The following is a 20,911-nucleotide window of genomic DNA, read 5'->3' on the forward strand; positions in this document are numbered from 1 at the left end:
TCAACAAAACACAATAAAAATCAGAGCTAGAATTAATAAAGATGATCGGAGCTCGTTATATGCATGTATAGAAATGTCACAATAAAATTCCTTATCTTGTACAGTTAATATATACCAATGTAAGCTTTATGATGAGAAAAGCCAGAGTTGAAAATGATAAGCATAAATAGTCTACATGGTGGTTTGAATGAGGATGACCCCCATAGGCAGGCAGAGAGAGAGAGAGAGTCTCAAGTTGGTGGAACTGTTTGAGAAGGATTAGAGGGTGTCTCACTCTGGGTAGGCTTTTAGGTTTAAAAACTCAATCTTTCTCTGAGGTAGAGAGATGTAAACTCTCAGCTCTTGCTCTAATGCCTGCCGGCCTGCCTGCATGTAATTGTAAATCAGACTCAAAAGCACAGCTAGTAAGTGGATAAATACAAAATTTAAAAACCAAAACAGGCTGGGCAAAGTGACGCCTATCTTTAATCCCATTACTCCAGAAGCAGGGCAAAGGGAGAACTGTGAACTCTGGACCAGCCTGCTCTACATAGCAAGCTCCAGGCCAATCTGGTCTACATGGTTTCAGGCCAGCCCAGGAATTAGAGACTCAAAGACAACAGAATCAAGCAAAACGGCCCCATCAAAAATCAAAGAGCCAGTAAACGTACTATGTCAAGGTCCAACTGATCAGGGAAGCCCAAGTTTATCAACGTCTATCCAAGTCCAACTTCTTTCCAAGCAACCAACAGCTTCTCTCAGGTATAAGCACAAAGCCAGCTGGAGCCAGTGCCTTGTATGAACAGGTTCCTATGACGACTCCTTGTGAGGTCACCCCAAAGACGCACCAGACATGGGGAAGTACGGCCCACATGACGTTCTTCTTTCTCCCGCTATTTTCTTGTGGCCGTTCACCTCAACCTGACAAAACATGACACAGAGAAGGAAGAATTTACTTTGGCTTAGGCTTTCTGAGGGCAGGGACAGGATGGTGGTGGGCTCAGCTGGTGGCCCTGGCAGCAGGGTGTGAGGCATCTGGCTAACATTGCACTGACAGTCTCCCAGGCCTCCCAGAAGCCCCAGTATTGCCATAGAATCTCCAACTTTCAAGGGTTTCCCAACTTTCTAACACAGTGCTGCCTATTGGGGACCAATGGTACAAACACATAAAACAGACCCTTTCGCTTTATTAATGTCAGCAGTAGTAACTCTGCTAATGAGAGACTTGGGACACTTTGTACTTCCCTGGGTTCAATGCACTGGCATTTACTAGTTAGGGAGTGACTGTAGGGTGCTTCAGTGGTCTTATGACTTGTTAATAATTTGACATTCAAAGATCCTGTCTATCTCTTTACTCTAGGTATGCAAACCCTTTTCATTTAAACATGGGTCAATGGCTTTAAAGAATGGTAGGCCTCACTGGTGCTGCAGTGCACAGGGATTCGTGTGTACACATCTGGAGGTACTAGATCCCTCCACGGCTGGCCCATGTGCAGGGGTGGGAGAGGAGGTCATGTCTGTCATCCCAGTTTTAGGTGCTCCTCAGTGAAAGGGGGAGTGGCGTGTGTTGGGAAGATGACCAGGTGCCTGGTCTAGGGCAACCGTCAGCTTAGCTCTCTGCTCCACACTCTTCTTGGTCACCCCTCTTGCCTTAGGTCACCTTATGCTATGCACAAAGCAATCGTTTCTGTCCCTGGAGGGTTGGGAGATCTTTCCATGTTCAAGCATCTTGACCGTAGTGCACTGAAATGACCCACATGACACAGTTATTGGCAACCATGGTGATGAAGCCAGTTAAAGGTTTTAAGGCCTTTTTATTGATGGCCAGACCAAGAACAGGCTTATGCCTCTGAAGAGTCTCTTGGCGTCCAAGCTCAGGGGTGCAGACTTTTTAAAGGCAAAACTCACAAAGACCATAATTGACATCAAAGTCAAACGAGGGTCAAGGAACCTCCACACGTCCGTCACTGGCAAAGCATACTGATTATTTCAGACATAGTGTGTCATTTTTTTTTTTTTGCTTGTGCCTTTAAAATGTATTGTAGTTTATTTTTGGTTAATATATCTGGCCCATGGTCAAAGCCACGGAAATGTCAAATGTGTGGCCACTGCAGACCGAGCTATCTGAGCAGACAGGAAATGAGAGTCGAAACAAGATGATGCTCCCTTAATCATTTCAGAACCACACAGGCCTCACCTTGCTTAGGGAAGGTGTGGCTCTGACTGGGGAAAATGTCTTCACCTGCCCACCAGTGGCAGTAATGATGGTCTATGGCCAAGGATGGGCAGTGTGGGCTTGTAGCTGCCCTGATCCCTATAGGAGTACAGAAGCGTTCATTACGGACACACAGTACTCAAAACTTTCTCTTTTCTAAGGTTAAACTTATTTGTGCGTGGTGTTAACAGAAGCTGTAAATTGCAGTATTAGAGGAAGCAACTGATCACAATAGAAGATTCATGCTTCCTACGCTTTGTCCTACGGCGCAGCCCATTTCTGGACAACACCGAATGCATATAAAAACAATGCAGAATCATAAGCAGGGAGGAGGCTGAAGCCAGAACCGGTGAGGGACAAAGACTGGTTGTAAGAGGAGAGGCAGAGAGAAAAACAAGGTCAAGATCAGGCTATTCTAACTTCAGTGTTCGCTAGGCCAGAGCAGGATGGAGTTAAGGGTCAGCAGCTGGGGAGGAGAGCTCAGGAGCGGAAGTAACCAGTACTAATTCCGCATGTGGGCGGGCTTCTCTAACGGTGGAGGAAGCGGACGCCCGCAGGGCTGGGGCGTGGCAAGCAGGATGGCGCTGCAGCTTGGCCCGCACGAACTGCAGCACGTCTTCTCCTTCCTGGAGGCCCGCGACCTGCTGCGCGCTGCGCAGGTGAACAAGGTGAGGTCCCGGGCGGGGTCGCCCCACCGGCGCGTACCGCCGGCCCGGGGTCGAAGGGCTTCTCCTCCAGGAATTGGCTTGGCGGGTGGCCTCGGATGGCTCCGGGTGGCCCCGCCCTACCCTTCCAGTCCACTTTGTTGACCACGCCCCTGTCTTGGTGGTCATCTGCCCCTAGCACTCTCTAAACCCCTGCAGTGGGCTTCCCCTGAAGGACTGACTGCAAGGGCGACTAATCACTGTTAGTGTAAGGTACTTATTTTTCCTTGCCAGATTCATTACTGAACTGTGACCGAAAAAAAAAAATGCTAAAAACTCTCCCTCTTTAATGTCTATCCCAAGTACCCGGTGCATTGTAGTGTGTCTTCATTAAATGTTCAAAAGGTTAGACGCAACGTTGCTTGAACAGAACACTTAATTTGCAGTTTCAGACCTGTTCGGTTTTAAAGCTTTTACTCACAGAAAGAGACCAATACTATTCATTCCAATCTTGTCAACTTTGCCAAAACCATCAAATGACAAGCATGCCACTAGCTCTTCTGTTAGGATCACCAAAGAATGGTACCCCAAACTCAGATAGTTCGCAAAAGCAAAGAGCGTTTACTGAGCTGAGTTTCCGGCGAGTTGGGCTCTCCCCACTGGGAAATGGAGACCCCTGGTGGACTCCAAGCTCAGCTTTTGTTGTCCGGGGAATTCCAGGAAGGGGTGTGCGCCTTTATCTCTATCTCTCCGGGCCTGACTGATTGTACAATTCCTTAGGCTCAGGAGACGTCCCAGCCGGTTGCTTACTCATTCTAGCTACCTATCCTTACTTCAGGCCAGAAGGCGAGGTGTCCTCAGATTGGCTGTCCACTGCTGTGGTTGGCTGACTGGAAGTTCCTGGATCCCGGTTCTCATTTCTGGGAAACAGAAACTTTGGCCTGTCATAGAGACAGCCTGACTCTGGCTAGCTCAGTCTTTTCACTTCAGACTTCATCAGAGGACCCAGAGTTGACATCTGGCAGTGAAGCTGGAAGGTTCTAGACTAAGGATGTGTATGTAGATAAGGCATCATCTAGTTCTGTGCTTTTTTTTTTTTTGTCGTTCTGGGGGAAGTGCCTAGGATCTTGAGCGAGCCATGTTTTCTTACCAGGTGAGGGACCTTCCTGTCTGCCCTTGTGGGTTTTTAATGCTGCAGTAGTTTGACCAGTATCTCTAGCTATTTCTTCTTTCTGCTACATGGTAATACTTCTTGGGGCCTGCATCTTTTTCCTTTGCATCAGTTGTCAAAACTTTGTGAATTGGAGAACTCACCCCACATTCTAACAGTTGGTCATTTTACACCTTGTCCCTGACAGACCCTGGAGAGAAAATGGAGGTCGTGATTGAATGGTCTGCCTACAGCGACTAGTTAACATCTTGGTTGATGGATGGAGATGGCTAAAGTTATATTTTAAGTTTAAATTACTGTGGGTAGGAGATCTGTAGAGCAAAAGTTGCCTCTCTCTTGCAAGCCCCACCTGTACAAGAACAGAAAATTTTCTGGAATGCCGGGGGCTGTTGTTCGTGTAAGATAACAAGCCACGAGTTTTCATTTCTGTAAACAAGATTGGTTACCTCAACTACACAGGATGCGCTTCATCACACATAGGTGGGAAGTACATAGGCGAGAAGTAAGTCAGGGACGTACTTGCCCTGAGTGGACAGAGGTGGCAAGTATGCAGCCTCATGGGTTTTGCCTACATAAGCCCCCATCTAATGTAATCCAGTGACATACTTTGGAAATACCAGGTATGGACCTGTCCAGGGTCCATCATCCTGGCCAATATGCATGTCTTGGTCAGTAGTTAATAAAGCTTGCTTCAAATTTGGCTCAAAAATTGGTGGTGGTGGTGGTGGTCGTATTCTCGCCTGGTGAGCTTAACTTAGTGAACAGGTAAATGATTTCTACCTCTGATGCTGTTCCAAATGCTTGAGTAGCTTACTGGCATTTTTACTTGGAAGCTTGGGAGCAGTAGGGTCCTTTTTCTGTTTATTTTCCAACCAGAACCTCGTGCTCTGAGGCAAATTACACAACCATCCTTTTCATATTTATGAGTTGTTTGCATATCTGGCGTGTTTCCCTACATCTCTTTAGACCAGCTATCCAGCCCTTGTGTCTCTGAGCTCCTGGGCCCCGACCCATCAACCCCACTGAACCTCCCTTTCATCACTTGGTGGTGGCTGTTTGCCTTTTATTTATTATTCTCTCCTATATTACATTCCGACTGCAGTTTCTCCTTCCTCTTCTCCAGTCCCTCGCCCACCTCCTTTTCCCCCAATGTCCATTCCTCCTCAGTTTCCATTGAGAAAAGAGCAGGCCTCCCAGGGATACCAACTTGGCCTAACAAGTAACAGTAAGACCAAGCTGGGCAAGGAGACCCGGTAGGAGGACATGGATCCCAAAAGCAGCCAAAAGGTCATCTGTTCCCACTGTTAGAAGTCCCACAGGAACACCAAGCTACACAATCATAACATATGTGGAGGACCCAGGTCAGACGCCTATAGGCTCCCTGGTTGTCGGTCCATCTGTGAGCCCCTATGACCCTGGCTTAGTTGACTCTGTTGGCCATGTTCTTGTGGTGTCCTTGACTCTTCTGGTTCGTCCAATCCTTCCTCCTCTTCTGAAGGGTTCCCCAAGCTCTGCCTAATGTTTGGCTGTGTGTCTCTGCATCTTCTCCCACCAGTTGCTGGATGAAGCCTCGCTGATGACAGTTATGCTAGGCACTGTCTGTTTTTGTGACTGGCCCATTTAGTGGTTCTATGGTTTGGAATGCCCCGGGTTGAGCTGTGTTGAATGCAGGGCTGGTTTTGTTCTTTGTTCCCCTCCATGGGATTTGGTAGGCCATGGTGCTAAATGGTCATTGACTGACCAGATCTGTCTTTCCCACTCCTTATTCTAGGTCTGGAATGAGGTTTCAATGACCAATGAACTGTGGAGGTGAGTGAAGAGGAGCCAAGGGTATCCTGCAAAGGAGAGGGGCTCGTTCACCAGAAGTGGCTTTCAAGTGTCTTATACCAAGATAAAACTACCAGCAGCTGGAGGATGGGCAGCAGCTGAGTCCTCTCAGGCTAAACGTAGGACAGGCAGCCTTGAGGGTCAGGTGGGAGTTGTATTTTAGTCACGCTTAATGGGAAACAACTGTTCAAACATGAAGTTGCTTCAAAAGCTGGAGGGGGGGTCTTTGCTTTTATTTGGGGGTAACTATGACACCCCAGAATTCTCCGTTATTTCAGGGCTATCTTAGCTTACTCAATTTTCAGCATCTTAGGTCCTGTGGGGTTTCATTAGCTTTTATTTTTTTTAATTGGTTATTTTGTTTATTAAAATTTCAGATGTTATCCCCTTCTCCAGTATCCTATCCACCAGCCCTCTATCTCTTTCCCCCTCTCCCCTGCCACTTATGAGGGTGCTGTCCTACCCTCCCACCCGCTCCTGCTCAGAACCATGGCATTCCCCTACCCTAGGTCACTGAGCCTCCATAGGACCAAGGGCCTCTCCTCCCAGTGATGCCCGATAAGGCCATCCTCTGCTACATATCTAGCTGGAACCTTAGGTTCCCACATGTGTACTCTTTGGTTGGTGGTTTAGTCCCTGGGAGCTCTGGGGGGAGGTCTGGTTGGTTGATATTGTTGTTCTTCCTATGGTGTTACAACCCCTTCAGCTCTTCAGTCCTTGCCCTAACTTCTCCATCAGGGTCCCCATGCTCAGACTGATGTTTGGATGTGAGCATCCTCATCTGTATTGGTCAGGCTCTGGCAGAGCCTCTCAGGGGCCAGCTATACCAGAATCCTGTCAGCAAGCACTTCTTGGCATCAGCAATGGTGTCTGGGTTTGGTGTCAGCAGATGGGATGGATGCCCAGGTCGGGCAGTGGCTGGATGGCCTTTCCTTCAGTCTCTGCTCTACTCTTTGTCCCTGCATTTCAGTTTTTTTAAAAATAATTTATTTAATACACCATCACTGTCTTCAGACACATCAGAAGAGGGCATCAGATCCCATTACAGATGGTTGTGAGTCACCATGTGGTTGCTGGGAATTGAACTCTGGGCCTCTGGGAGAACAGTCAGTGCTCTAAACCACTGAGCCACCTCTCCAGCCCTGCATTTCGTTTTGACAGGAGAAATTCTGGATTAGTATTTTTGAGGTGATGGGTGGCCATCCCTCGACCTGGGACCATGCCTGTCCACTAGATGTGGTCTCTCTAGGTTCTATCTCCCTTTTGTTGGGTATTTTGACTAATGTCCTCCCTGTTGGATCCTGGGAACTCTTGGGTCCCTGGCATCTGGGACTTTCTAGTGGTTGGCCCCCAGTTGCCCCTCCCTTCTTGCTAATCTCCTCCTTTCAAATTCCTTACTCTCTGTACTTCTCCCCCACCCCCTTTCTTATTTGAACCAGCCCCGTTTTCCATCCTTCTCTCTCCCCCTCCAAGACCCCTCCCTCCCTCGACTTCAAGATTATTTTCCTCCCCCTTCTGAGCATGACAGAAGCATCCACTTTGGTGTGATCTTTCTTCTTGGGTTTCATATGGTCTGTGAGTTGTATCATGGGTATTCTGAGCTTCTTTTTGGCTAATATCCACTTATCAGTGAGTACACCATGTGTGGGTTTTGTGTGTGTGTGTGTGTGTGTGTGTGTGTGTGTGTGTATGTGTATGTGTATGTGTATGTGTATGTGTGTCACTGGGTTACCTGACTCAGGATATTTTCAAGTTCCGTCTGTTTGCCTGCGGATTTCATGAAGTCATTTTTTAAAAACAGCTGAGTAGTAGATTCCATTGTGTAGATGTACCACATTTTCTGTATCCATTCCTCTGTTAAGGGACATCTGGTTTGTTTCCAACTTCTGGCTATTATAAATAAGGCTGCTATGAACATAGTGGAGCACGTGTCCTTGTTATATGTTGGAGCATCTTTGGATGTATGCCCAGGAGTGGTATAGCTGGGCCCTCAGGTAGTGTGCTATGTCTAATTTTCTGAGGAACCGCCAGACTGATTTCCAGAGTGGCTGTACCAGCTTGCAATCCCACCAACAATGGAGGAGTGTTCCTACATCCTTGCCAGCATCTGTTGACACCTAAGTTTTTGATCTTAGCCATTTTGACTGGTGCGAGGTGGAATCTTAGGGTTGTTTTGATTTGCATTTCCCTGATGACTAAGGATGTTGAACATTTCTTTAGGTGCTTCTCAGCCATTCAGTATCCCTCAGTTGAGAATTCTGTTTAGCTCTGTAGCCCATTTTTTAATAAGGTTATTTGGTTCTCTGGAGGATAACTTGTTTTTTGTATATATTGGATGTAGGATTGGTAAAGATCTTTTCCCAATCTGTTGGTTGTAGTTTTGTCCTTATGACAGTGCCCTTTGCCTTACAAATGCTTCTCAATGTTATGAGGTCCCATTTCTCGATTCTTGATCTTAGAGCATAAGCCATTGCATTCTGTTCAGAAAAATTTCCCCTGTGCCAATGTGTTCAAAGTTCTTTCCCACTTTCTCTTCTATTAGATTCATCATATCTTGTTTTATAATGTGGAGGTCATTGATCCACTTGGACTTGAGCTTTGGACAAGGAGATAAAAATAGGTCAATTTACATTCTTCTACATGCCAACTGCAGGTTGAACCAGCACCATTTGTTGAAAATGCTGTCTTTTTTCCACTGAATAATTTTGGCTCCTTTGTCAAAGATTAAGTGACCAAAGGTGTGTGTGTTCATTTCTGGGTCTTCAATTCTATTCCATTGATCTACCTGCCTGTCTTTGTACTAATACCATGCGGTTTTTATCACTATTGCTCTGTAGTATAGCTTGAGGTCAAGGATGGTGATTTTCCCATGAATTCTTTTATTGTTGAGGTTTTTTGTTATTCCAAATTAATTTGCAAATTGTTCTAACTCTATTAAGAATTGAGTTGGAATTTTGATGGGGATTGCACTGAATCTGTAGATTGCTTTTGATAAGATGGCCAATTTTACTATATTAATTCTGCCAATCCATGAGCATGGGAGATCTTTCCATCTTCTGAGATCTTCCTCAATTTCTTTCTTTGAGACTTTAGGTTCTTGTCGTACAGATCTTTCACTTGCTTGGTTAGAGTCATACCAGGATATTTTTATATTATTTGTGACTATTGTGAAGTGTCGTTTCCCTAATTTCTTTCTCAGCCTGTTTATCCTTTGAGTAGGCTACTGATTTTTTGAGTTAATTTTATATCCAGTCACTTTGCTGATGTTTACCAGGTTTAGGAGTTCTCTTGTGGATTTTTTAGGTCACTTATGTATGCTATCATATCATCTGCAAATAGTGATATCTTTACTTCCTCCGTTCTAATTTGTCTCCCTTTGATCTCCTTTCGTTACTCTGGTAGGACTTCGAGTACTATATTGAATAGATAGGGGGAGAGTGGGCAGCCTTTTCTTGTCCCTGATTTTAGTGGGATTGCTTCAAGTTTCTCTCCATTTAGTTTGAAGTTGGCTATTGGCTTGCTGTATATTGGCTTTTACTGTGTTTAGGTATGGACTTTGAATTCCTGTCTCAGGCTGGTCCGTGGTTCCTGTGTCCCATGGGGTCCAATTGTGTCCCCACTTGGGCCAGGTTTTGGAGCAGTAGTGGTGGTCTCAGCTGTGATCTTATGTGTGTCAGCAGCCCTGGGAGACCAGCTCTCTCCAGGTGGGATTTGGGTGTGGAGAGCTGTGGCACAGGGTCAGCCCTGGGGTGCCGATCATCAGCTTTTATAACTAATATTGATTACAAAAACAATCTCAGGTTCAAAGCAGACTTTCATTGAAATCCATTCTTAGGGAACTGTAGGTAATTTAGGTAAAGGCAGGTCTTGCCTTGTGTGCGGCTCAACAAAATCATCTGCATGGATGAAGTGGCAGTGCAGCTGCCGCTATAGCCCGTGGGGGGCACACATAAGCCAGGGCAGAGCTCTCCCTGAGTGAAATGTTCTTGAGAAGGTAACAGAGGATTCCGTTTTCATCGCCTAACTTCCTTACAACATCTCGATGCTCACAAGTTCATTTTTCTCTTGTTCTTCTTTTTGATGTAGCATCATGATTCTTTGATGTTGACAGCTGTCAATCCCATGCAGGCCCAACAAAATCACTCAGCAGCTCTTTTTGTCTGGGGCTGGTCCACATGCTTTATTCCTATAGACCAGAGAGTCCAAGACCACATTTGCCCGGACGTGTGAGCAGTGGAGGCCTCGTGCCATACACGCAGAGAGCTTACATACTGAGGCTGACCGTGGGGGTTTCTGTTGCTGTGACGACCAGAAGGCAACTTGTGGAGGGCGGGGTTTATTTGGCTTACACTTCCACATCACTGTGCATCACTGGAGGAAAACAGGACAGGAACTCAAGCAGGGCAGAATCCTGGAGGTAGGAGCTGATGCAGAGGCCATAGGGAGTACTACCTATTGGTTTGCTCCCCATGGCTTGCTTGGCCTTCTTTTTTTTTTTTTTTTTTCTTCTTTTCTTTTTTTCGGAGCTGGGGACCGAAACCAGGGCCTTGTGCTTGCTAGGCAAGCGCTCTACCACGGAGCTAAATCCCCAACCCCTTGGCCTTCTTATAGAACCCATGACCACCGTCCTAGGGATGGCACCACCCACCATGGGCCTGGCCCTTTCTTATTGATCACTAATTGAGAAAATGCCTTACAGCTGGATCTCATGGAAGCATTTCCTCAAGAGAGGCTCTTTCTCTGTGATGACTCTAGCTTGTGTCAAGTTAGCCCACAAAATCAGCCAATACAATGGATGTGTAAGTTAGGATAAAGGTCAGTTTGTACTGGTGGTGTTCAAACTGTGGAACTGTGAACAGGCTCTTTCCCATCTGACCACATTCTCCGCTTTCTGAACTGACCCATGACGGGTAGCAGCAGAGTATTCTGTTTTAGCTCCAGTTCTGAAAGCTGCTCTCCTCCCCAGCCAGACCTCCACTGTTCTTGCACTCAGCTCTCACAGCACCATTAGCTACTCCTCTCCAACTCCAGACAGGAGCTTTAGTCCACATAAACACATACCAGCAGTAAAGGCAAAAGGAACTATGTAGAAACACGGTGTGGAGGTGGTGTGAGTGCCTTTTGTAACGTTGTCGACTGTGGTACGAAAGCAAAGCACTGTGACCCACCCCATCTCCTGCTCTTCTCTTTTCCAGCTGGGGTCTAAACCAACACACCACACTCCGACTCTTACACAGGCCGTCTTTCCTCACAGCCTAGGCTGGCTCAGGCTCAGCGCCTGTACTGCCTCAGTCTCCCAGGCTCTGGCAAGTGCACGCCTTTACAACAGCATAGAAAGTCCCTTAATGGGTCTACAGTGTAAGACGGTGTGATTTATGACACATGTTAAAGGAGGAAGGACAGAAACAGACACGTATGCACAGAAGTTTTACTACTGAAAATTGATTGTGTACTAGTCAAAAAATAAAACTTCGTATTTCAAAATCCAAGTTATAATCTTAAAGCCAACCACTGAACAGTAACTAGTAATACAAAGAAATGACCAAGAAATTGAAACAGTATATTAGACCGTGCTTAACACAAAACATGGCAGTAATGAAGTATTGGGGCTTAATCCAAGAGAGCATTAAAATAATGAAAAACACGATTACACAACCCAAGGGCTTTCCCTTGGAAGGAGCCACAGAACTGGCAGAGAGAAATGGTCCGGCTTAATGCTGTACACACGAGATACACTTAAGTCTTCCTTTTTCTTCTTTTTGTTACGAGAGTTGGAGATCAAAGGCTGTGCTTGCTCGGCAAGCACTCCTGAGGCAGACTTTGGCTTAAAAGACGTAATGTGCTGAACGCTGGGTTTTGGAAGAGGCATACGCAGACAGTATTGAAAGCAGCTGAATGCCAGCACTGAATAGAGTTTGGGGTCAGGCGTGTAAAGAAGTGTCATAATGACAAACAGGTGGATCTGAAGAGACCCTCTGACCCCTGGCAACAGCAAGGAAACTCAGGAAGGACCAACAGAACAGCAAGGGCAAGTGGGGAGTTTGACATAGTTGGCAACATGAATCCGTCCTTTAGCGTCTGTGTCCCCAAGAGTGGGATGGTGGTGAGCGCCTCCTCCATAGGGCTGCCGTGAGGGGCAGCCTGTCATATAAAAGGTACACATGGTTCACACTGCCACCATTCACTTATCATCAGCACTGCCCCCGTTCGACAGAGCAGGAAGTTGAGGCCTAGGTAGGGACAGTTGGTTTCGAGGCCAGAATTCAAAGCTAGATCTGGTTTCGGAATCACTGACTGTTGTGTCCTGCCTAAGCTTGTGCGTTTGTGTTTCAGGCAGCTGTGTCTGAGGCGATGGGCCCCCTGCAAGGCCCTCCCAGTGGTCCTGGGCACGCAGACTTGGAGGCAGTACTATTTCTGCCGGTCTGAGCTTGAGTTCCGTGTGAAATCTGGGCGGCCACAGGACTTCATCTGCAAAGCTATTTCTGGGCACACAGGTATGGGCTGGAGAGTGTAGGAGCCATGTCCACTCCCACCGATCCCCCTCTTCCTGATCAAGTCTTGGGGTACTTGGCATCCCAGCTGATGCCAGTTGATGAATGCAGGTCTATCATATCATAGGGGGAAAGAATAAGTTGCTATCTCCATTTCTAAATTGTCTAAAACGGCAAGACGGGCCTCGGTAGGCTCTGCTCTTGGGAGTGCTCACCCACCAGCTGAGTGGCTATAATGGGAAAAGAGGAACACATGTGTGTCAGATCCATCTCTGCCTGTGCTCTCTTCCAGGAACGATAGATCAGCTGGCCTACGTCTCACCCCACGAGTACCGCTTTGATGAAAAGGCAAGGTCCGTGGTTTGCACTGTGTCTTCAGACTGTACGGTGCGTGCCTGGGATCTGCAGGAGGTGAGCTGCACCCTGGGGAGGGACGTTTGGGGTGATTCTCTTAATGCAGGGCAGGTGTCCCATTTTGCAGATGAGACATCTGAGCTGTGCCTTCGGCTGTCACCAGTAGGACAAACTGATAACAAGCACAGCCAGGGGACTTTGGAAACTTGAGTGTGACCTATTTTGTGTGACACATGCTTGGCTTCCCTCTTGAGACCAGACTTTGCTGATGGTGGTGGGGGCTCTTGTGGCCTGTGCCTGGGATGACAGCTGCTTTGCCATTCCTTACTTCACAGCAAACCACACAGTCACGGTCCTCCATGCTGGAACTCATGTTGACACCAGGAGGTTCTGCAAGAAGACAGCTTTTGGTCAGCCCTTTGTGTGTGCGTGAGCGCATGCCAGCCTGGACAACTTGCCTAGAATTTTGAACCTTGTCAGTACTTGTGCAGATGTAAAATCTGAAGTGTTAGATGGAATATAAAACAAAAGCATCCACACTAACGGCAGCTTGCCCCGGCAGACGGCCTCTGCTGAGAGAGCGCATTCTTCCCTTTCCTCCTGTCTCATTGAACCCCATCGATGGCTGTCACCACGGGCGCCTCCAAATTCCTGTGGCTGCTTGGGATGCACCCTTGCACACTAAGCTCTGTTGCTCCTTTCTCTGGAACTCAGTTGAGTCGCATGAAGGAAAACACCACACAATCTTACTTTAGAACCAACAGGTAACACAATCGCTGGGTGCAGAATCTAGCATCTTAAGTTTACAAACTGTTCTAGGTCAGAAACCCTCCGGTCAGAATCCACTCGAAACAACAGCCTCTAGCCTCTTAGTGCAGCAGACCGTGGTGTGCAAGGGTGCATCCCGGCCAGCCACGGAAATCTGGAAGTGCGTGGGTGCGCGTGGAAACAGCCAGCTATGGGAACTTAGTGAGATGGGAGGAGACAGCCCTGGTTGAAAGGAAAGTGTGCAGTCTCAGCCTGCCCGGGCTGGAGACAGACTGAGGCCATCTGCTGGTGCTGGCCTGGTATTTTGTGTTTTGTTTTGGAGATAGCATCTCATTCTGTACACACACACACACAAATTATTAGGTAAATAATTTAAAAAGACATCTTTCCATTGTTGCCAAAAGAAAAGAGTGATGTGCTGAGTGGGCCAGCAGCATTTTCTTGAAACGACTCGACCAACTGTTTAACCCCTCGTAGGCCCATCTCTGTCAAAACTACTTACCAGGCCCGCTGTGACACAAAGGGAGCCACGGACAATGTCTAAACAAGCGAAGAGTAGTGACCCCCAGCAGTACTTCAGGTCATTGCTCCTTTTTGAAACCGAGATACAAAACTGCTCAGTGGCCTGTGTGGCTGCGGGCAGGCGGTGTCACCCCAGACCCTGCATTGCTGCCTCTCCATTGTCTCCAGTGTGGGATGCCTGCAGGACGCCAGCAGCCCTTCCTGCCATCCGGCCTGGTCCCAGCCTTAATGCTATTTGTGAGCAGATCTTACTGTCCTTTCTCCCTGAAGGAGTCCGATGTCGAGCTGGTGCTGGGCCACACTGAGCCCTGCTTCGCAGTAGCAGGCAGGGTCTTTGCCTGAGCTCTGGAGGTGACAGATCTATGGTCCTCTACTGAAAGGTTCTAACCGAGGGGTTCACACCCCTTTCCTTTCCCACCATATGTTATTTAAGGACATGAAAAGAGAACCTTTACCAGACAATCAAACCTGCTTATGCCTTGATTATGGGCTTTGTAGCTCCAGAAATGTGTGAAACCCCATTTCTATACAAACTGCTGGGTGTTTGGCATTTTGTGGCAGCAGCCCAGATAGAAGGACAGTATGTACCTTTTAAAATTGGCTTCTGTCAGGTAGCACATGCTCCTCCATGTGGTTTGTAGGGTCTTGTATAGCTCAGGCTGGCCTGAAACTTGGGATTCTCTTGCTTCCCTAGTGTCGGCACCCCAGGATGTGCAAACCGCAGCTGGCTTGTGTTTGTGCCTTGAAAGGTTCTAAAACAAACTGGCAGGCTGGAGAGTAGGCAGTGCCCGCCTGGCTGGGAGGGAATTTAGTGAGTGGCGCTCGTCTGTACCTGGAGGGCTGGTGTTTTCTTCTCTCCTTTGTCTGCCCCTCTCTCATTTGTTCATTAGCTTCAATTATTTCTTGGCACATTGCTGTGGGATGCTTTTGAGGAAATGCTATCAGAAGAAACTGTAGAGCCTTGCAGAACTTTTCTTGAGTCTCCTAGAAGTCCAGAAGCACTTGCCTAGCAGGCTGGGAGATTAGTGAATGGGCAGCTCTTGCCTGGCATGGGTGAGGTTTGGGGTTGAATCCCTAGACAGTCACTTCACCATCAATAACAACAAAAGCACAAACAGAAACTAGACAATTCTGATGAACAAATATTCTCCATCCCTTCCTTCCAGTCCTTCAAATTAACAGTGTTAACAGTTTGCCCCTTCTCCTGCCCTTCTGGCTTTTTGAGATCAGGTTGGATTTTGCCCTGCAGCTCAGGCCGGCCTGGCGCTTATGGGAGTCTTTGAGCGTTTCCTCCCAGTCACTGGGATAGCAGTTCGTGATGCCATGCCTGCCTTATTTTGCTTGTTTTCATCAGAGTAGTTTGCGTCCATCCACACCCAGATACGGGATTCTTTTAGTATTTAATCTTTTTGAAGGTTTGCTGTTCATGTGTGAATGCGCCGGTGAGATCATGGTGGTCAGATGAGGGTGTCAGATCCCTGAGAGCTGGAGTTCTAGGTTTTTCTCTTTTTCATTCAGTCCAGGACCCCAGCTCATCAAATTCTCACGTCAGTTAACCTAATCTAGCAATTCCCTGTCATGTGTGACATAGGTTTGTTTCTGGGTGAGCCTAGAACCACACAGGTGGGTCAGCCTCGGTCTGCTACGGAGCCTGGTAGAGTAGGCCCAGGAAACCTATGCTGATTGATAAAAAACCATATCTATCTATGGAATAAATCAAGCCCAATGTCAATAGTTAATTTTGTTGTTGCCAGGGCACAGAGATGTGGTCGAGCCCTGTGCAGCCTGCCCCTCTGGTGAATTTGGTGGCCTACCCTCAGCTGCAGCTGGTTGTCACTGTGGATACACAGGGCCTGATCCGGGGGTGGAACACAGACACAGGGTCTGAATGGGCCTTCTTCAGCTTACCCACTTCCTGTTCTTCAATGGAGGCCTGCGACCACCCAGAGGGCTCCTTCCTGCTGGTGAGTGACACGCACATGCGCACACACACCCACCCGTTCTCTGGAGCCCCTCGGGGTCTATCCGTCTCTTGGGGTAGCCACTGTGGTGGGTGGAGCCCGATTCCCTCTTCATAGCGGGGCGCTGCTCTTCTGGCTCTGTTTTGCCTGAGGGGAAGGCAGCTTGTAGGCAGCTCGTCTGTCCTTCAGAAGCAGGTGGCATCAACTGTTCCCCGCAGCCTCTGCTGATGTGGTGGGAGCCTGCAGGGTGCACTCTCTTCCTTTTGTAGCCATGAACCCTTGCTTTCCTGTGTGCTGGAGCCCTCTGTCAACTGTGTTTCTTCACTCCTTCACTTTTTGTAGCTTTTTATGAGGGGCAGAGCTCCTGACCTTCAGGGGCCGGTACCTTATACCATGTGCACCCTGCTTTTCAGTTTGCCAGTGTCTGTTCTTCCCGTTGTCTCCACAGCCACCTTCAAGGGTCCTCACCCCAAGTCGCAATGGATTAAATTCTGGCTCCTTGGCTTGGGTTTCCTCTCCTCTCTCAGGACCCCAGGGGAGCACCCTTTTCAGCTGGTTCCCCGATATACAGTGCCTGGAGTCCGCCCTCTGTCATACAGTGACACGATGAGAGCCCCCTCCAGCACGAACTTATCCCCTGGGGAAATCAGCTGTCACGCAGACCTGTGGCTGGGTGTTGAGGATTGTGTACTTGTATTGAAAGTAAAACAGGTTTTCCTCCACCAGATGCTGCCTGGCTTACTGCAGAGGTTTTGGCTTGACACACACACACACACACTCAGTCCCCACCCTCACCCCGACATGCACACATACATACGCACATGCCCCCCCCCCCCCCACACACACACACGAACACAGCCGTGGATAAAGCTGTTTGGTCATTTTGGCGCCTGCCTGACTGTTCTTCGCGTCTCAGCTGTTGTCACTTCCTTTGAGTTGAGGACAGTGGCTGTTCCTGTTCCGACTCTGTCCTTCACCAGGTCACATGCAGGACACAGTCTTACCCAGAAGTGTTAAAATGTTTATTTTTCTACAGGCAAAGTGGGAATGTGCTTTGAACTGGCTTCCAGAGTTGGGTGGTTATTTCAATTTTTGAAACTTTTTTTTTTTTTTTTGTTCTTTTTTTCGGAGCTGGGGACCGAACCCAGGGCCTTGTGCTTCCTAGGTAAGCGCTCTACCACTGAGCTAAATCCCCAGCCCCTGAAACATTTTAAATATGCATACTTTCGACCTAATGATGATAATTTAGGCACCCTCCTGAGTGTATATACAGGGTCTAGGCAGGAGCACTCAGTGTAGCAGAAATTATAGTGACTTTTGTACTCAGGGTGACCTTCCCAAATTAGTAAACATTTTCTTTTGACCTTTTAAATTGCCCTCAGTGCCAGAGGAAACACAGAGGCGGGCTGCTTCTGTCCTGGCTTACATGGCAGGCTCCTGCAGGGGACTTGGCTCGGCTCTGAACACTTACATTGCTGTGAGCTGTGCCCACCTTTCAGCGGGGACTCGGCTCTGTCAGGATGTGGTGGTACACCTCCTCCTCACTTTCTTTCTCTTCCAGGTAGCCTGTGCTGAAGGGACCCTCTACACCATGACGGTACCTCAGTTGCAAGTCGTCTTCAGAGTGGCCACATTTCCTCACACCCCTGTAAGCCTCATGTGCTCACCTGACAAACAGTGGGTACTTGTGTCTGCACAAGACTCCGACTTAGGCCCAAAGGTCAGTGCCCAGGAACCCAGTTCCTGGTGAACCTGCTGCAGTGGGGGGTGGCTAACGTTTCTGCACAACATGGTTGCAGGACATGGGCTCTCAGACCACCACAGGACCAGGCACAAGTGATGCCTTCCATGCAGGAAGCCCAGTCCTGTTATTCTCTTACTCTTTCCTGTCACCATGCTATGAGCTAAAAGGGTCAGCTCTCTGTTAGGAGGGGCAAAGTCAGCTTTGAATAGGCTGGGCTTGGGCATCTCGACTGGGATGGTCCTAACATGTTGTCTGAGCTGAGATCAGGGCAAAGACAAGTGCACAGTGAGGCCCATGCAGTGCTGGGGAAGAGAGCATATGATGCACGGGGTGCGGGTCTGCTCTGCCTCATCCTCTGTGGTCAGGAGCAAGCCCTGCAAGTCACAAGGAGTATACTAACCGTGACCTGGTTCATAGACACAGAGATGTCCAGTCATTTGCCAGAGGCGAAACCCTGATTGAGTGCCAGAACCTAACTTACAAGTTAGACCCTAGAAAGAAGAGCTGGTAGAACACAGGAGAGAGACGTGGTAGCCAGGGAAGAAGCAAATAGCAGTCTGGTACAGAGGATACAGGATGCTGTAACCCACAGCCTAGAAGGGGGACAGGAAAATGACCTGGGTTGCCCTGTTGGGCCTAGAATAGAGGCTTCAGTGTGTGACCAGCCAGGTGTCCAGGCCGTCCCGCCAGAGGGTGAAGTCAGCTTGGGGCTGGAGGGCTTTGGGAACAATCAGACCCCTCACCACACTGTGACCATACAGGGGTGTTTCCACAGGTGTTCTACACTCAGCCCTTGCTACACCCATCAGAAGACAGACTTCCTGCCTCTGCTACCCTCCCCATCAGGCTGAGCTCCAGAGCATGCTGGGCTCCAGATGAGGCGGCCAGGCTCATGGTGACACACAGAGATGACAGTGGCGTCCATCTGGTTATCACTACCTTCGAGTTAAAGGCCAACAAGTCCAGGGACAGAGTGAGCATCCTGGGTAAGGTCCCTGTGCTGGCCAAAGCCTTTAGTTGGTACTTGAGGAGAGGTTCCTCACAGTTCCTCCAGGATAGTCTCTTTTCCCTTCCGGGGAAGGAGAGCAGAGTGGCCTGGAGCCTTTGCTGCATGATTTCATGTCCTAGGTGGTGGAATGCTTAGCACATGTTGGTCCCCATGTGGTCCTTGTCTTCAGGAGTAAATTCCACACCCATGGTCTCTTTCTCTGTGGGTGGTGGCACCCCAGCACTTTACTGCTCCTGGACTGAGCTTTAGGGGCCGAGCTCTCTAACTGTAAAGTCCTGCACTTTTCAGTGTACCAGATCATTGGGTGAGGCACACGGCCATCCCAGAGAAGCAACCTGTGTGCTTTTATTCTCCCAAGCACAGCAGCTGGCCAGCTTCCCCCTGCCAGACACCATGACTCCTCACCTCATGCAGGGCCACGGCTCCCAAGTGATCCTGCTCACCTCTGGGTCAGAGCTGGTGCTGTTCAACATTCACGGCCTGCAGCTGATGGCCTTCCAGGACCACCAGAAGCCCATCACGTCTGTGTGGGTGGTGAGTGTGGTACTCCCTTCTGGGACATGCTTGCTGCTCTTGGGAACCCATGGCTGGAGCTCACTGGACTTCTTTTCAAGGATCCAGACCGTGTCATCACTGCTGCCTTGGACCTGTCCTTGTGTGTCTACGTGTGGAATAAGGAGAACACGTCTCCCATTCTCAAGAGCTGTTATCATTTGCTCGGGGGATCTCACAGATGGGCCAGGTAACTGGCTGTTCTCCAGCCCTGCATCTGTAGACTGGAAAAGCACTGGTTTTCTTTCTTTTGCAATAAGTTTTGCCACGTTGCCCAGGATGGTTTCAAACTTCCAGCATAAAGTATTCCTCTGCCTCACTTTCCTCAATAGCTGAGACCAGATGTGCATATCACATCTGCTGGAAGGAATGATTCTAAAGGAATTGTGGGAAAGTCCAGCCTCGTTAGCTGGGTCTCAAGATGAGCCACGGTGCACACCCATTTCTTATTCTGCCACAGATCAGACTTCCCAGCTCTCTCTGGGTGCTGTGTGTTGTCTCCTGTATTGGACAAAACCAGCCCATGCTGATATTACCCACACTTTGCAAATGAAATAGATGAGAAATTTAGATGTTTTGTGTATAGTCCACAGAGAACATGGGGGCTAGATGCAGGTTAGACCTTGAAAAGGTCCTGGGAGCTCTTACGGGCACACAAGCTTTGACTGTGGATGGGTGCACTGTAGACCCTGGTGGAGACGCACGTGGATCATGGTGATTCAGGCAGCCCTGCTGGGGGAACCTGACATGCCCTTCCCCCTGAAGAATGCAGTACCTTTTCCAGTCTTGGTAGCGGGCTAGGTAGGATTGGGATGGTGCAGGCTGGGCTCTGTCTTCATGTAAAATCTTTTTTACGTAGACGTCTGCCTTTATTCCAAGGTTAATGCCTGGCATGTCCTTCTTCCTCGTAGTGGATTCACCCACGTGAAAAGCGACAGCAGGAGCATTGCTGGGGTGGAAGCCAGAAGCACTGGAACAAGTATTCTGAGGTCATATTGCTACAAGGTTCAGCTTGGGTAGGCGCCACCAGTTGAAGATGCTCTTGCTTGGTGTGCAGAGTCCTTACCAAAGATGTTGTTGGCTCTAGGGAAAGAACTAGCAAGGTGCCCGCTGCCTTCTCACAGTGAGCCAGTCAAGTAGTTTCTATTGTCTTAGGCTTTCCTGTCCTGCTCAGAGAAGCACGGGAGAATCAGCACCATCTCCAGTCACAGAGTGGACCGCTTATGGTAGTGATAATTAATGGCCTGCTTGTTTGCAGCGTCCAGATGGCCATAGAGCTGCTTTTGTTATCAAGAATGTAATTAAAATATTTTTATCTGCCTGTGCTGTAGACATACATTTGTACGTGGACTTTGTTGTTGCTGAGATGAATTCTGTGAGGTCATTTTGAAAGCTCAAGGTCACTAACAGAGCAGAGTGGCAGGGTCAGCAGGGGAGCCCTGGCTGGGCTGGTGGGTGTCTGCTAGGCTCCCAAGTGTGAGCAGTATGAGCAGGCAGCCACTCACGGAAGCCCAAAACAGACCTCGGCCTAGGTCAATAGAGCACCTCACTTCCAAGGAGAAGGCTGGGGAGCTACATGGAGCCAGGCGGCGTAGCAGCAGGGCACGGCCAGGCTCTGTTCTGGCACCCTGCCTCCTCGGTTGCCAAGTTTAACAACAGTGTCTGTGTACCACA

At 48.6% G+C, this 20,911-nt stretch overlaps 1 protein-coding gene and 1 long non-coding RNA gene across 11 annotated transcripts in view; one reads left to right on the top strand and one right to left on the bottom strand.

The window, feature by feature from the left end:
* Positions 1-443: 443 nt before the first annotated feature.
* Positions 444-20,911, bottom strand: part of LOC689316 (hypothetical protein) — a 67,804-nt gene continuing 47,336 nt past the window's right edge. The window contains 1 exon segment of one of the 2 annotated variants that reach the window (NR_144439.1): positions 444-900. This is a non-coding gene — a long non-coding RNA (hypothetical protein LOC689316). 2 annotated transcript variants of the gene reach the window in all.
* Fbxw17 (F-box and WD-40 domain protein 17) lies at positions 2,705-20,571 on the top strand. 9 transcript variants are annotated; one of them, XR_015640867.1, is made up of 10 exons: positions 2,705-2,862; positions 5,781-5,818; positions 12,170-12,330; positions 12,620-12,738; positions 15,726-15,935; positions 17,494-17,652; positions 18,438-18,662; positions 19,044-19,219; positions 19,300-19,427; positions 20,149-20,571. XR_015640867.1 is itself a non-coding variant. In NM_001082409.1 (10 exon segments), coding segments are annotated over 10 exon segments (1,401 nt in total). In that variant the 5' UTR covers positions 2,752-2,772; the 3' UTR covers positions 20,258-20,558.

The sequence above is a fragment of the Rattus norvegicus genome, chromosome 17, assembly GCF_021556685.1.
Source record: "Rattus norvegicus strain SHRSP/BbbUtx chromosome 17, alternate assembly SHRSP_T2T, whole genome shotgun sequence".
Taxonomy (NCBI): Eukaryota; Metazoa; Chordata; class Mammalia; order Rodentia; family Muridae; genus Rattus; species Rattus norvegicus.

Coding starts and splice junctions, on each gene's coding strand:
- Fbxw17 (XM_087590988.1), top strand. CDS start 15,735: ATGTGGTCGAGCCCTGTGCAGCCTGCCCCTCTGGTGAATTTGGTGGCC. Junction 18,663..19,043: donor GGACAGAGTGAGCATCCTGG/GTAAGGTCCCTG, acceptor TATTCTCCCAAG/CACAGCAGCTGGCCAGCTTC. Junction 19,220..19,299: donor CCATCACGTCTGTGTGGGTG/GTGAGTGTGGTA, acceptor CTTCTTTTCAAG/GATCCAGACCGTGTCATCAC.